Raw genomic sequence first — 16,311 nt, forward strand, 5'->3', positions numbered from 1 at the left:
CAGGCACCAATCACCGTATACACCCAGAGAGCGCACAAACATTTAGAAAAGGCATTTGATAAAGTGGACTGGGGTTATTTGGAGTGTGTGCTGACCCAGGGTGGCTTGGGACCACGATTCTGCTGTTTCCTCCGAGCACTGTACTTTAACCCAATGGAGTGGGTTCAGATTAATGGTTTGCTGTCCAACAACTTTCTTGTCCGTAGGGAAACTAGACAGGGATGCCCACTGTCTCCTCTCCTCTTTGTGCTGGGGATCAAACCACTGGCATCCCTCCTCTGTGGTGAGTCTCAGATGTGCGGATGGCATTGGAGCGAGGTATGAAGACCACATAGTCCTCTTTGCGGATGAAGTCCTGTGTAAATCCCTCCGAATCAGTGCTGGTGCCCCTGGCCCCGTCCCATGATTGCTTTGATTGACAGGATTCACAGGATACTATCCCTCCACACCATCTTAGTTTTAAATACCTACTTGTCTGGGTGGCACTCCACCTGATCTTACCTCGTCCCTTAACCTTGGGCCCCTGACACAGAAAGCTAAAGAAGTCCTTGTCAAATGGGAATCCCTCCACTTGAATGTGATGGGCCTCATTGGATTGTATAAAATGATGCTCCTGCCAAGGTTTCTTTACATCTTCCGGAATCTCCCAATACCTATGCCACAGCCTTGGTTCCACGTTCTTGATAGAATCACAACCTCCTTTTTTGTGGCACGGTTCCTGACCCAGTCTTGCTTTTTCTTACTGACAACAGGCCCCATATAATGGGAGCTTAGGTATAGCCAACTTATATCTCTATTATCTGGTCTCCCTCCTTCTGGTGATACACGGCTGGGGAATGCTCAGACTCTGCCTACAGACTGGAACTCTTGCTTTTGGCATTCCTCCAGATTTTGGCCCTGCTCTACAGTTCCCTGATCCCCTTGCACTGTTCCCCTGGTGACCAGAATGGTCTTCCCGGCATGGAGGACTGCACTCCATCATACTAATTGGACTTCCACCCTGACGCAACAAATTCCCTTCTGGCATGGCACCTGGTTGCAGGAGGTAGCAACACTGCAAGGCTTTTGGAGGTGAGGCCTCATAAGTATTTCACAACTCGGTCATGTATGGTTGGGGTCACACATGCAATCCTTTCAAGAGCACCAGAGCATCTATGCACTCATTTTTACAAATATCTCCAGCTGTGGCATGAACTCCTCACGCATATACTGACCCCCTCCCAGATTTCAGTCTACTACAGGCCAATGTTCTGATGGGGCAAAAGGATAGGGGTGGAGTCTCCACAATCTATTGTACACTGATAATTAACGCCCCAGGTACCCTGGACCATCTGAGGTCTCAATAGGAGGGCTGATTGGGTTCCCTTGAAGATGATGACTGGCGGGACAAGATGATGCTTACCATATCCTCCAAGGTACACCTTATTCAGAAATGATGTTTACACTGTGCCTACCTTTCCCTGGCTAGGTTACATCAAGCAGGTCTCCTTCCTGAACCTACTTGCCCCTGTTCCTGGGACTCTCCTGCTGATTTTTTTTCACATGATGTGGTTGTACTCCAAGATTCAGGAGTTCTTGACCGTGGTGGCAGGAGACCTGACTGAGGTCCTGAGTTGGGAGGTTGCACTTTCACCTTTGGTGATCTTACTAGGGGTTTTGAAGAGAAACGGGGGCTCAAGAACAGATCACACATTCTTAGGTACTGCCCTCATGGTGGCCAAGCAAGGTATTGCGACCCACTGGAAGAATGCTACCCCCTCCCAATCTTTCGCAATGGTGACAGGGTGGTGTGGCACGTGCAGCTGGAGCGCCCTGTCTTTGTGGCCTGGGATGTCCTTTGAAGTATTGGTGTAAATGGGGAAATGACTAGGACAGATTGCCTAGGGCCCTGCTTGCTGCTATTTGTGTTTCAATGCTGCCTTGTTCCCTGTGTTAGTATTATTCCTGTGGATTATAATGTGGTTGACAGTTGCACTGTCGCCTACTGTGACAGTCACGTGCCTCTTTATTTCCCTTTTGAAAATTATCACTAAAAAATAGTTACTGACTTTTAAACTGAGTTTAATAATTTGCCAAAATCCACTATAGAGAGGAACAGCGAGCCGATAAAAGGTCCAGTACCCTTGCTCCCAAGAACAGATATGTAGAACACAGGGGGGTAGCTGTTCCTAAAAGAATTTTGTTATACAGGTGGATACATCCCTACTTGCTGTATAAGGATGATTCACTATGCGCATCTATCATTATGTTCTTGGGAGTTTTATATGTATGTGTGTCTGCCATGTATGTACATATGTTTTTTTCTCCACAGTATGTTTGTCAACCATTTTGTATACTGAGGAATGAGTGACACGATGCATGTTAGGAGTTTTGTATTGCACTCCAAGCATTTTTTCTCACAAATACTTCATAAATATTTGATGTCTGACTCCCTGTGGAAAACACAGGATACCTCTTGATGATTCAATATTTTTCCCTTTCTTTGAGGCCGGATTATAAGACAACCGCATCAGGTTTACCCTCTACTAGGTATATGTTATTTGTATCATACTCACAATTGCGTGTGAACAGGGTGGTAATCATTGGATACCTGCACCCTAATTTCCCAACCCTGAGTTAGGGTAGGGACACACTTTTTTCTTCTCAAAACCATCCCCCGATCCTGATGAAACGTCATGAAACCCTCTTAGACCTTTGAGGCGTGAAACATGTCGACCTACACCACCTGCACTTATCATTAAATTGTATCTCCTCATTACTGGGATTTTACAATTTAGATATGGTTTTTGCCCTTACCAGGGGGACCATGGAATAAATTGATCCTTAAGGTAACTCCAAGGTATTTTTAAATCTACATTTTCACTTGTTCCGCACATCTGCCCTCACCATCACAGCGTTCTACAAAAAGACCTCTGCCAAAGAGCCCTCTTGACGGGCCTGTGGTGATATTGCAGCGCCGACCCCACGAGGAGCAAATGCCCGATGATGAAGCATGACACATTCACAGGTGTGTGAGGGCACTATTTCATAATAATGACGATCCTCTCCCTAGTACTCAATATCCACCTGTATGACACACTCTTTTAGGAACAGCTACCCCCCTGTGTTCTACATATTTAATAATTTGCCAAAAGAAGGGTTGGGATACAAACTCTGAATTGGAGCCTTTGCCACTGAAAACCTCTTTGTGCATCTAGCCCATAATTGTTTACCATGGAATGTTGGGAATAGTGCCTCCGATTGCATGTGAGCATCATCACATTTGCGAGCAGATTCACTGTAGGAGCTTTTTATCCTACAAAATTTCTTCTCAGTTTACCTTATCAGTACACCACAATCACCAGCCTCACAATGCAGCCAACACAAGCTTCCGCGATAGATGGTCCTCCCATAGCCTTATGCTATCACATGTTTCTTTAAATACATCAAGTTATACTTTTTGGCTATCTATGAGAGAGCATAGCGGGTGTTCCTCCATCTCGTAGACAGCTTTAACTGTATTATTTTCATGGTTTAAATCTTTTATTGAATTTTATCAACATACAATACATTCTGTGTTGCATTAGTTGAATTGCGGCCAATTTCTCGTTGAGTACAGTCGAGGCTGGGCGATCTTAGCAGATGAGGAATGTAATAAAGACAAAACAGAACATGAAATGTAAAGGAAACCTATTGTAATCCCTCCCCCACCCCCCACCCCGTCCCTTGTCCACCAAAGAAATAAAGGTGTGCAGTGCTAGAATCTCGCAGTTGGAGTGGGGGCCCTACATTCCGGTCCTCTGAGGATCAGAAAGCCGCAAGAGGCGAAGGTACAGAGGACAAGTGATTTGCCTGAATTCGGAAGAGAGAAGAGACAAAAAGGGTTGCCAAAGCTCGGCAAACGTGGACACCTTCCCCGCCAGTGTCAACGTCAGATTCTCCATCCCCAGAAGATGCCACAAACGGTGAAGTCAGCCAGTGAAAGTAGGTAATTGGGAGGTGCGCCAATGAGTTAGGATGTTTTGTACTGCCGAACCCAGCGCTATTGCCATCAGCCGGCCTCAACGGGATTTGAGTGGGTAAGTCAATGGGTTTGGAAGGCCCAGAAGGACGTAGGATGGGAAGCGTGGTATTTGCGTGTCTAAGTGGTTGTCTACCTCATCCAATACTTGAGTCCAGTATGCCTGGATGTGCGAACAGTCCCAAAGCAGGTGTACTAATGTGCCGACCTTCCCACGGCCCCGCCAGCAAGTAGCTTCCTGAGTAGGATCAATTGAGTGAAGCCGTTCCGGAGAATAGTACCAGTAGGTAACTAATTTGGTATGGGTTTCTGTCAGCCTCATGTGATACGCTGAGTGACGGGCCCTGTAATATACCTCTTCCCATTCTTTGTGGGTGAGTGTTCTGCCCAGATCCCTTTCCCACCTCACGCGGCTAACGCTGTATAAATGTGTGTTTCGGACTAATAGCATTTTGTATAGGTCCGAGGTGAGTTTTTTGTCGGAGGTGCGAGTGATAAGCCACTTCTCATAAGGGGACAGGAGCCGACTGGCGAATGGATTCACCTGAGTATATAGGACCCAGTGCCGAATCTAACAATATCGGAGCTTTTCAGCTTCAGGGAGCCCATAGTCTAATTTAAGCTGGTGAAACGGTATAATTCCGTCTGAGTCGAATAAGTGACCCAGCGCATGACATCCCGAGGAGTGCCACCGAGTGAAGGCTGCTGCGTCCATACCCGGCCGAAAGTCAGGGTTCTCAAACAATGGGGTAAGGGGCGAGGGGAAGGTGGTGAAGTCGTGTTTGGTGTTATTGTGGTCCCACGTTTCAAGAATGACCCGGGTAATATGGGGCGCATAGAGGTTGGGTGGTCTGTGCACTTTCTGGAGGAAGGGGATCCCTTGCAGAGGTCTGGCAGCCACTGCCTGGTCCTGAAATAACCAGTGCTTTTCGGACTCCAGCCGGCACCACTCGACCAGGGGGCGCAGCTGGGCCGCTTGGAAATAAAGGAGGAGATCAGGGATACCAAGTCCCCCACTCTCTGGGGGGAGCATCATTAGTGCCTGCTTCATCCTAGGTTTGCGACCGTTCCAGATGAAGCGTGCAAGTTCGGACTGTGTCCGTTTTATCCACCCCAACGGAGGTCAGAGGCGTAAGGTATGGAATAGCTATAGAATCTGTGGAAGGATGGTCATCTTGACCGCCGCTATTTTACCGAGTCAGGAGAGCGGGTAGTGCTTCCATTGGTTCAGTTCCCCACAGATTTTCCGCCGCAGCCGTGTGTAGTTGATGGCAACCGTGTCTGATAGGGAAGGAGCTAGTGGGAGCCCAAGGTATGGGATCGCGCTGACTGCCCATTGGATGGGGTGGTGTTCTTGGAGATGCGTGCGAGTAGAAGGCGCAAGAGAGAGATCTAGTGCAACTGATTTGTCCATATTCAGCTTAAGCCCGGATGCCAGCCCAAAGGCCTCTAATTCTGCGAGGCATGCCGGTAATGCCAATAGTGGGTTCAACAATGAAATCAGGACGTCGTCAGCATATAGGCTGACCGTGTGCGTGTAGCGTCCAAATTTGATCCCTGTGACCGTCGGATGAGACTGAAGGCGGTGAGCCAGCGGCTCCATACAAAATGCAAAGAGGAGCGGCGACAGGGGGCACCCCTGTCGCGTACCTCTCTCTATAGGGAATCTAGATGATGTGTGGCCATTGACTCGAACCGTGGCTGTAGGGAACTTATAGCAGTTGAGGATGTAAGTTCGAAACTTCTTCCCTAATCCCACACGAGTAAGAACCTGCTCTAAGTAAGGCAATTGGACCCAATCAAAGGCCTTCTCGGCATCGATGGTAAGTATCATGTATTCCCCCTTCGTCTGGGTGAAGGACCCGTTTTGTGTTGTCACTTGTCTGGCGCTGGGGAATAAAAACAGCCTGGTCTGGGTCAATCAGCCCTGGCATGTAAGGCAACAGGCGAGCCGCCAGTATCCCAGTGTATAATTTAAGATCAATGTTGAGGAGAGATATGGGGCAATAGGCCCCACAGGTGGACCTGTCCTTTCCTGGCTTCGGGATGACCACTATGGAGGCCTCAAGGAGTTCCGCTGGAATCGCTCCGGGTTCAGCAAATTAGTCAAAAAGCTTAGTTAACACTGGGTCCAACAGGGTACAGAATGTTTTATAAAATATGGCGGAAAAGCCATCGGGCCCAGGGGCCTTGGCGGGCTTAAACCGCGAGATAGCTGCGATGACCTCCCCCACCCAGATGTCGCTGTCCAGGTGATCAGCCTGTGATTTTGTCAGGATGGGCAGGCCGTCGGATGCAAGAAAGGCAAAACTGTCTAACAGAGGGGAGCTGGCATAAAGGCGGGCGTAAAAGTCCCGGAACGCCTCCGTGATCTCAGCATCTTCAGACACTCGCAGCCCGTCCCCCCGTTGAAGATCCCGGACACCCTGTCTCTGTCGGGTCTCTCGTAGTTTATGGGCGAGAAGGCAACCACACCTATCTCCTCCCGTGTAGTATGCGTGTCGCAGTCGGAGGACCGTGAACTTCGCTCTGTCCTGATCGAGCATGGCGAGCTGGTGCCGCACTGCTTTTAGTTGGCGCCAGACCAGAGGTGCCCCGGTTTGTTGATGTATCTGTTCTAATTCTTTCGTTTTTCGGGTGAGGTCATCCCTCTTAGGTCCACGCTCTACATTTTCGGCAGCAGATATGGCCACCAGCTCCCCGCGCACGACCACTTTAAGGGCTGCCCATTATGTGGAGAGGGAGGTGTCGTTATTCATGTTATGAGAAAGGTAGTCTTTTATGGAGTGCTGTACCTGTTCTATGACTGCGGTGTGGTGGAAAAGGGTGTTGCGGAGGCGCCATAACTGAGGGGGTCGCTGCATGGGGGAAGGGTAAAGGATGCTATGACTGGTGCATGGTTGATAAGGAGGCTACGCCTATCTCCACTGCTGTAGCCAGTGCGTGCAGGGACGTGGATGCCAGAAGATGATCTAATCTTGCATGTTTTCTGCACGTTAGAGTAATAAGAATATTTGCGGCTATGGGGGTGGAAGCAGCACCACATGTCCACGAGGCCTATGTCGTGCAGTCGGGTCAAACCAGCTATGGATAGCGCGCCTGTCTGGTTTGTGCGCTGACACGATCTGTCTGCGTTGTTGTCAAAGACAATGTTCAGGTCACCCCCTAGGAGAATCTTACATTCTGTTGTGGCCGTCGCCTCGGTGAGCACGGTGTGTAAAAACTTTTCCTGTCCTTCGTTAGGGACATAAACTGAGCCAATGGTATACGTGGAACCCCCTAGAGCGAAACGATAGGTGAGGAGTCATCCCCTGATTTCAGCTTCCTTATGAAGAATGTCTCCCTGAAACCATTGGGCTACCAAAATGGCCAATTCAGCTGATTTAGTGGGGCCGGAGGAGAACAGCTGGATAGGGAACTTATGGGACTTTAGGCAGTGGCAGTCCTTCGACAGTAAATGCGTTTCCTTGAGTAAGCATATGTCTGCTTCGGTATTTTCTAAACAGGACAGGACCGCTTTACGTTTGACAGGATTGTTAAGTCCCCGCACATTCAGGGTGAGTATTCTAAGTGTGGAGGGAGTCATGTAGCTAGGTGAGATGGACGGCCATGGATGAGATACGAATTCCATTGCTCTATGAGTGTAGGGCGGAGGTGATATCGAGAAGCGCTTTCTGTGCAGATCAATGCTACCACTTAAAAAGGGTGGACAAGGAACCCCAAAACCCCTAAAAAACAATAGTCCCAACCAAATGTCTGTCTGGAATCCTTCTGCGAGGAGCAGAATCAAAAAAGAAAAATAAGAAAAGTCTGATTGAAGTCCATCATCCACCGATGATAGGAGAGTAGTGAACATGGGGGAAATATTGTGGCCAGAGGTACCCTCCCCCCCACCAACAGCCCACTACAGAAGAGGAACACATCACAGAGAGCAGTAGGCCCAGTGGGTGTCAGACGGACTGCTTCTTCGCCAATTCCGCAGACAGAGTTTCAAGGGCTGCTTTCTGTCCTTGCCTGGAGCAGGGTCATCATCCCCGCTCTCCTCCACTGGGGGGTCCACTCCGAGCAGGCAGCAGGCCTCCGAGAGGGAATGTAGGTGATAAAGCTTGCCATCCATGCGGAACACCATGCGAAAAAGGTGACCCCAGCTGTAGGAGATGTTGCGTTGTCGGAGGAACACGGTGATGGGTTTGAAAGTTCTCCTTTTTTGGAAAATGAGTGCTGCGAGGTCCTGATAAAGGACAGGGGTCTGGCCGCGAAAAGTTAGGGGGTGCATCTGCCGAGCCTTCTGTAGGATTTCTTCTTTGATTCGAAAGTCTTGAACACAGACCAAAATGTCAGATGGGGGGCCGTCGCCTTGCGCGGCGGGCCCACCCTGTGCGCCCTGTCCAGTTGAAGGTCGGTATCGAGCATCCTGCCCAGGATATGATTGAAGAGCTCCCTGGTGTACTTGAAGATATCGCCCGCCTCCTCATCGGACTTCACCCCTCAAATCCTGATGTTATGGCGATGGGAGTGGTTCTCCAGATATTCGAGATGCAACTGTAGGTCTACTTGTTGATCGTTCATTCTAATGACCTCCAGCTGGAGGGCCGCCAGTTCCGTGTCCCTCTCATCACCCTTCTCCTCCAACTCAGCCACCCTCTCTCCGATGCCATCCATCTCCCTGCGACATCTTTGATTTCCGCTGTAAGGTCCCATTTAAAGGTCTGCAGGTCTTCCCATAGTGTGACAAACAGATTCCAGAAAGGCTTTCGTAATTGGCTCACTACTGTCACCACTTGGGAGCATAGACTGCCCGGGGCCTGCTGCTGTGTCGCCCATCTGGTGGTCACCCTGCACCTTCACGAACAGTTCTTTGAGGGTTTTGTCTCTTCGCCCTCGAGAAGAGGACATGCAGCGCCTCTGTCAGAATCCGGTCCAAGTGCCGATTATCCCCGCGCGGGTGCACCCAGGACAGAGGCGGCAGGAGTGGACCCCGCGCAGTTCCGGCACGTGCGCCGGTGCGTTAGTGACTGGAAGCACCCTGTCCAACGGGCTCCAGTCAATGGGCGCTGATGAGCCACCCAGTCTCCCGGGTCCAATTAGTAGGCCTCACGTCTGCGGTGGCAAGACCTGGGCCCCGCAGCGTGCGTGTGGCCCTGGGATCCCCCGCTCGCTCTTGCTCTACTTCACCCGGGCGGCCCGAAGGACATGACGCCCCAGCCCAGGTCGCTGCAGGTCCACCCTAAAGCCTCCTTCTCCAAGTGTTCACTATGTTGGGCCTTGTGTCAGGAATCAGGGGTCAGTAGGCTACAATGTCATCCCAAGCCCGCCTCTGGGGCGTAAAGTTAACAAGGCCTCCCCACAGAGTCTCGGGCGACTGCTGACCTCCTGCGCCTCCTCACCTGGCTGCGTTGTGTGCATTTCTGCCACCGTTCGCTGCAGTAGACTGCTTGTGCACTTCAGATCGACCTCCGGGCTGCAAGACACTGGTAGGCCGCGTTGCAAAATGGTGGATTTGCGCCTCGTCACTGGTGGGGCAGCTGTGGAGGAAGCCAGTGGGGCGCGCTGGGGGCATCGATTGAGGGAGAAGTCTCTCAACTCTGAAGAGCTGTATCTGGGCTGGCTACCCTGGCTTCAGGCTCCAGGTCACACTGCATGGGCCCCGTGCCTCTCGTGGCTGATCGCCACTCGACTCCTTGTTCTGCCCTATGGTCAGCGTGCGCTGCGTGTTGCCGCCCCGGGGCGGTCACTTGCCTGCAGATGAAGGGCCAAAGAGGTCCCGACAGGACCGCGGGACCCACGACCAACCCCGGAGTTGCCAACTCTCTGTTAGTTTGTCCCAAAATGGTGGACTGGCCCCCACCTCATCAGCTGCCACTGCGCCGGGCGCTCGATCTCTGGTGTGCAGGGGCGGGTACAGCCCCCCAAGCCCCTGGGAAGATGCTGGCCGCCGGTCCCGCTCGCTCTTACTGCCGGCCTCTCACGGGCCCGTGGCACATCAGGCCGGCCTCAGATCTCTGTCTTCTGCCACTGCTGCTCGGGCTGCGCCTCTTCTTGGCCCGACCTCCACTCGCACCGCGGAGCTGAGCTCAGGGAGCCGGGTGTGCACCGGGATGCAGCTCTCCTGATATCCGCTGCTAAAGGCTACTCAACTTTGTGGTCATCCGGTGGCTAATTGCGGCAGAAAGCCGGTGCTATGCTGGGCCGTCGGCGGGAGAGACAGAGCAGCACGTCTGCTCAAGCCGCCATCTTGTCCACGCCCCCAACTGTATTATTTTTAAAGTTTCTGTGAAAGTTATATGCTTGTTATGCAGCTGATTTTCCATCATGACTAACCCAGCAGTTGGCTGGTGCCATGTCATCAGTCTGAAAGATCTTCTATTGTCAGCTATGTTTTGGATTGATGATAAACACAGTGTTCAGACTAGGAGCCAAGGAAGTAACAATTCATTTTTCACTTCAGTACCTTTGACAATGCTTTGCCACCATCTAATCAGCATTGGCCCACGTTTTGCAATTTTTGTGATACACGGAATCGGCAAAAAGCATTGGAAAAGATATAGGTGAAGTAGACAAGACCTATTGGCATTGGCATTGCTTGCTGTTATAGTTATCAATATGAGGCACAGCAGTTCAGTATTCATATCCCTATAGGATTAGCATGTGTCACATTAAGGACTGCCACACATGAGATCAACATCCATCCACACCTGGGCTTTCATCATACTATTCATTAAAGTGTTCTAGTCCACTTCAGAAAACAAAGACAACAATTCCTAGAATTCCATTATTTGTTAATTGAAAATCATAGCCTAGAAGCAAAGTGTTTAGCATACAAGGATAAATCAAAAATACTGGTTGTACATTGTGGTTTGAATGAATTAACTGTATCAATTGAAGTGGTCAATGCTAAATATAGGGTTATGTTTAAAATATATTTTCTAAGAAAGAAACAAGTTTTGACATTTTGCAATATAATAGATGAAAATTCCATAGTTGCTTTATTCTACTGAGCCATAAAAATCCTGCTGTGGATGATGTTGACATTTGGTACCATGATATTCAACTTTGTAATGGACCAGGAAGGATGAAGAAGAACTTTCTCTGAAATAAATGCCTTGTTAGCTAAATGCTGCTATATGGGGCCTGATTCACAAAGATAAACTTACTCTTTTCTGTAAGTTTATGAATGTTTGCTATTCACAAAGGTATTATATGAATAGTATATTTACGATTGTGGAGTCTCCAAACGTAAAAAGGTAGGAACTTTCCATCTTTCCTTCTGCGGATACTCCGCTTGTAAAATACCTTTGTGAATAGCAAACAATTGTAAACTTACATAAAAGTGTACATTTTCCTTTGTGAATCAGGCCCACGATATTCCGACATCACTTTTTTTCTGATGGATGGCGTGGAGTAGATAACATGAATTTCTGAAGCATGGCTCTTACTGCTCAATCAATGGTAAAACCAGCAGCTGCATTTGTAAATGAAAGTATTACCATTCCAAGTGCATTTTGCATAGATTTCATGGCGTTCATCAAGCCTGCACATTATATAGGATTGAATAGTAATGCTCAACTGAATAAAATAAATAGTTAAAACTCATTTACAGCATAAACTATCTGGTGTTTAGCTTGGTAAGGTTATCCTACCTTCTGCTGCAACACGATGATGGGAATGATCCTAGAACAGAGCAAAGAAATAGAACATGTTATGCCAGCGCATTACAACAAATGAGTTCCATTAACAATTGTGTGTTATTTCCATCCCACAAGAATTTCACATTTGTGGCACTGATGACTCCAGGGGCAGAATTAATTCAGGTTACAAGATCTGGAGGAATGACACACAAGAATTTGGGCTCCACACAATAATAAAACGTGTTTGACTGGCACTATTTCATGATCTTGGCGGTATGCTAAGGGTGTACTTGGTGCCAACAACTTCTACCACAGTGCTATGAAAGCAGCATTCTGAAGGTGGCAATATGCAACAAATGTGTATCTGCATAATTCTTGTGTGGCATTTTGTTATGGTGCTTTTATGTTTTGCTGTTTGTGCTACTGTGCTTTTTCTGCATTTATCAATGTTGTGTCGTTGTGTTGTGTTGTGATAGTTGTGTTGTGCTTTGTTTTGACTGCTGTGATGTGTTGTGCCATGTTATGTGTTAACCGTTTTGTTATGTTGCTTTGCATATGTTAATGCATTGCTTCCCAAACTTTTTAGAGCCACGACTCAATCTTTAAAGTCACAAACATTTGTGACCCAGCTAGCTTTAAATGCTGTGGATTACCTAAATACCATACTCTTTATAATTTTTGCATTCCTTTCTAACAGCAACTGTTTGTAAATGTCACAACCTTGACCACACCCTTTGATATGTGTTTAGCGGACTACAGCCAAGATGTTAATTTGCCCATAAAAGTGGCAGATGATGAACTGCTCTGGTGCTGGAACACTTTTCAAAGTCGGGTGCTGGTCTGTGGCATCTGTTCACTAAAAGCACACAGCTTCTCAAAAATCTTGGTGTTGATACTAGTGGTGTTAGCAAATGTGATAAACCCCTTCTGCAGTTTATTTATCCAGTAAGACCTCATGTCCAGTTTTGTTAAAAAGAAGCCTAGTTGTGCACTTTTGGGCACTGTATATACGTCTATTAAAGTGTTATGTAGCCTGAATAGTGCCCAGGGGCAATGAAGCACTTTACATGAGTACCATATTACATTACATATGATCAGATTCATTTTATTTAAAGCACAAGAGATTAAGGGCATGGTTACGAGTTGCGTCAGTCCGACCATCGTGGCCGCAATCAGATCACCGAGACCGCAGTCTCCCGCCCTCCATATTATGATGCAGGGTCATTGTCGGCGGTGCACATATTTTCAAAGTTGTCGATTCAGGTGTGTACATATTCACAACAAACCTGAGAAATGTACATACATGAAAGACACATGTGGTAATAATGACTTGTGATGCTATTCACCCGATGCTGGAGTGTGGTGATATGTGCACAGTCCAGTCAATGGGTAAATATCGCACAATGGACGTACCTGGATTTCAGCACTACAGGATCGTTTTCTTTGGGGTTCAGCTGCTGATGTGAAGGGGGGATCCTGGAGGAAGGGATCCACATCAGAGGCTGCGGGGGAGCAGAGCAAATGAGTGAGCAGGCACCCAAAATCTTTCGATTCTGATGACTCGAAGCAGCCAGTCGGACCACCACGGTTGGCTCTTTTGAAATCCATCACATAATCCGGACAGCAGTGAAATTGTATGTTCAGCTCTATGGCTGCTGCTATTCCCCGACCGCCGTCTCAGTGGTCGGAGAATGGATGTTGGAGTTGGCAGTCCTCCAGTGGTCTGTCGAACAACAGGCCGATGAACTCGTAATTTGGCGGTCGGACCGCCAACTCTGCAGCGGTCAATCCGACGCTACCACGGCAGTCTAACTGGCTGGATCATAATTAGAGCCAATGCTGGAACTCAAACCTAGTTCCACAATTGGCAGTTCTGACCATTAGACGCATCCATATTTCTCAATTTATGTGTGATAATAAAGGGAGCACATCCTCGGTTGAAATAGCTTTGTGAAGTAAAAAGCAGCAGCAAAAGATACTGGAAGGTTCACCCAGAGTCTTGCTTGGGAATACTAGCTAGGGTTTGTTTTAAACTGGACCTAGGAACATAGTTTAATATGTTTGCACCAGTGGTGCTGGAACAATTTTCAAAGTAGGTGTGCTGACATCAATGTTTCATCAGTGAAGTCATTAGGATTGTGAAAAACTCAAGCTTCACACAAAGTGTAGTAATTGCATTCAGCAGGAGAGTGGTATGGGTGTAGTATGCAGTTAGTGGTACATTTTGGAGCACACTGTCGTAAATATATTACTAAAGCATCATGCAGTAGTGCACTGCCATTTGCAGATGGCCCATTCTTCATTGAAATGACCAAAAAATGTACACAGACATACAGTTTTATGGGAATGTGTGGCTATCGGGTTTCAGTGAGTATTTATCAATTGCTCATCTTCGTAAAAAAATCGCCTTGATTTTTTTAACCTATTAAAATCTTCATTTCCATCACTCATCAGAATCACAAAAAGTGCTTTGTGTTTCCTTTCCTAACTGCTGAGATATTCTGAAATATGTGTAGTGTTCATTGACATGCATTTTAAATGTACTGTGTGTTATAAAGAAATTCATTCTGCAGTCTTTCCTTTCACACTCCCTGTACCCCCAGCAAGATTGTAACATAGTTCACTTTAAAATTGGTCTCACTTTGCAGTCAGAGAAGGAAAAGTCAATACCGATCCCAATGTTAAAAGACTAATCAATGATTGTCAGAAGACATAGCCTAACATTTGACCTCTGTTTTTGAAGCACAGCAAACGTGACAAGATAAGTACAAAATGTTAAGGCTTCTTTATTTATTGCTTTTTCCCAAACCACCAAAAATCGGCTGCTAACCCACCAGTGGGGCATTACCTACAGTTTGGGAACTGCTGTGTTAATGCATTATGTATTGTTGTTTACTTTAGATATGTCAACTAATGTTACTATATTTCCACCCAAAAGCAGCACTTGCTATTAAGGTTCCTGGACTGGCAACAATTTACCACCTTTTAGGGTGGTAAAATAGTGCTGCTACAGCTCTTTAACTACTTTTGCCACAAAGTTGGGCAAAAACTGTAGCGTAGACTGACTATAAATTTGGGGCTTGTTAGATTAGGCCTGTTGATCCTCACGCAATGCCATGTACAAGTTAGCATTCGCTGCACCATTTTATTTTAGACTCCATTTTGTGTGATGATCAAAACTAATAAGTTCTGAGATATAACCTTTACTAAGTTCCGTTTCTGCGATAAAGAACTGTTGGTGCCAGTGTATAGCTAGATAAAGATCCTCTCCCACCTGTCTGGCAGTTTGATCGCAGCCCAGGGTGAAACAGCCTTGGACTGTGCTGAGTTGTGCAAGATACAAGAGCAGAAACTTTTTTTATGTCTTTCCTTGTCCAGCTACATCTGCTTGGAAAATTCCACTGTCGGTGTGTTCTTAACTAACCATGAAATGTACATAATGTATCTCTATGCTTACTGTTCCTTAGTTCCCTCTGTAGCACTCTCTCTCAAGACTGTGCAGACGGGGCCCCACTCTGAGCATATACAAAAAAATAGTAATTGGTGTATATTCTCCACTGTCTCTCCGACTCTTCATTTGGTATGAAAGACCGAGAGGTGGTCAGTGGTGACCGGGTGGCCCTAAATGGGTCACTTCTTTCACGCTCACAGTACTTGCTTTATGTGATGCAACACTTTGTCTTCAAATCATGGCCCCATTAGGTTTTAGGGCTGTTCAGAATGAGAACTGTTGTGAAGAGGAAATAATAAAGGAGTGTACAAGCACTATTGATCAAACTTTTAGTTTTACACTACTTTATTGGAAAACGGTGATATTGGAAAAAGGCAGTCTGTATGCCGCCTTTGTAGATCTGAAATCAGCCTTTGATCTCGTTTCCCGCAATAGACTGTGGAGAGTATTGCAAGACCTGAAGATGCCTCATACCCTTTTGTCCCTCATAGCTAGACTTCACCAGGAAACTTATGCAAAAATTAGATGGGGAAGTCAGGGCCAGGTTACTCCCCCTTTTAGAGTAGAAAGAGGGGTGAGACAAGGCTGTGTGATGGCCCCTACTTTGTTTTCCATTTTTATAAATGGGGTTGTAAAATTCCTGGAAGGTACCCCTACGGATGCTCCTAAATTGGCGGGTGTAAGGATTCCAATCCTTATGTTCGCCGATGACACGCTGCTAATTGCAAAAAAAACAAGCGGTCTACAGCGAGCTCTATCTCTTTTTGAGGAATTTTGCCATCTGCGGGGATTAGAGATTAATGACTCTAAAACAAAATACATGACAGTCAATCCTCACAGATCCTCTAGAGGATCGATGCTGTTGAATAAGCGCCCGCTGGAGCAGGTAAAAGAATATACATACCTCGGGGTCGTCATACAGAGGGATATGAAATAGGGTAAGCAATTGGATGTGGCTGCATTGAAACATCGCCAGCTTGCTGGTACTCTCATAGCCGAGTACAACACATCTTTTACAAAACCGGTTAGCCCAGTCTTGACTATTTACAATATGAAAGTTATCAGTGCAGTCCTTTATGGGGCAGAGTTATGGGGACATAAAAACTAGGGGTGGGCGGAATTTGCGTAATCGCGTTACGCAAATCTCCGCGAAACGGTAAAAAATCTCCGCGAACACGCAGAAATTCCGCGAACACGCGGAATTGCTTGTTCGCGATACTTTTTTCCTGTTC

The 16,311-nt window shown here is 47.3% G+C and overlaps 1 protein-coding gene across 1 annotated transcript in view; it reads right to left on the bottom strand.

Annotated features, from left to right (window-relative positions):
- Positions 1–16,311, bottom strand: part of LOC146861822 (uncharacterized) — a 627,622-nt gene that overhangs the window by 180,460 nt on the left and 430,851 nt on the right. The window contains exon 7 of the mRNA XM_085643200.1: positions 11,641–11,671. Within this exon, the coding sequence (XP_085499326.1) occupies positions 11,641–11,671 (31 nt within the window). The remainder of the gene's footprint in view (positions 1–11,640; positions 11,672–16,311) is intronic.

The sequence above is a fragment of the Triturus cristatus genome, chromosome 2_2, assembly GCF_964204655.1.
Source record: "Triturus cristatus chromosome 2_2, aTriCri1.1, whole genome shotgun sequence".
NCBI classification, from domain to species: Eukaryota; Metazoa; Chordata; class Amphibia; order Caudata; family Salamandridae; genus Triturus; species Triturus cristatus.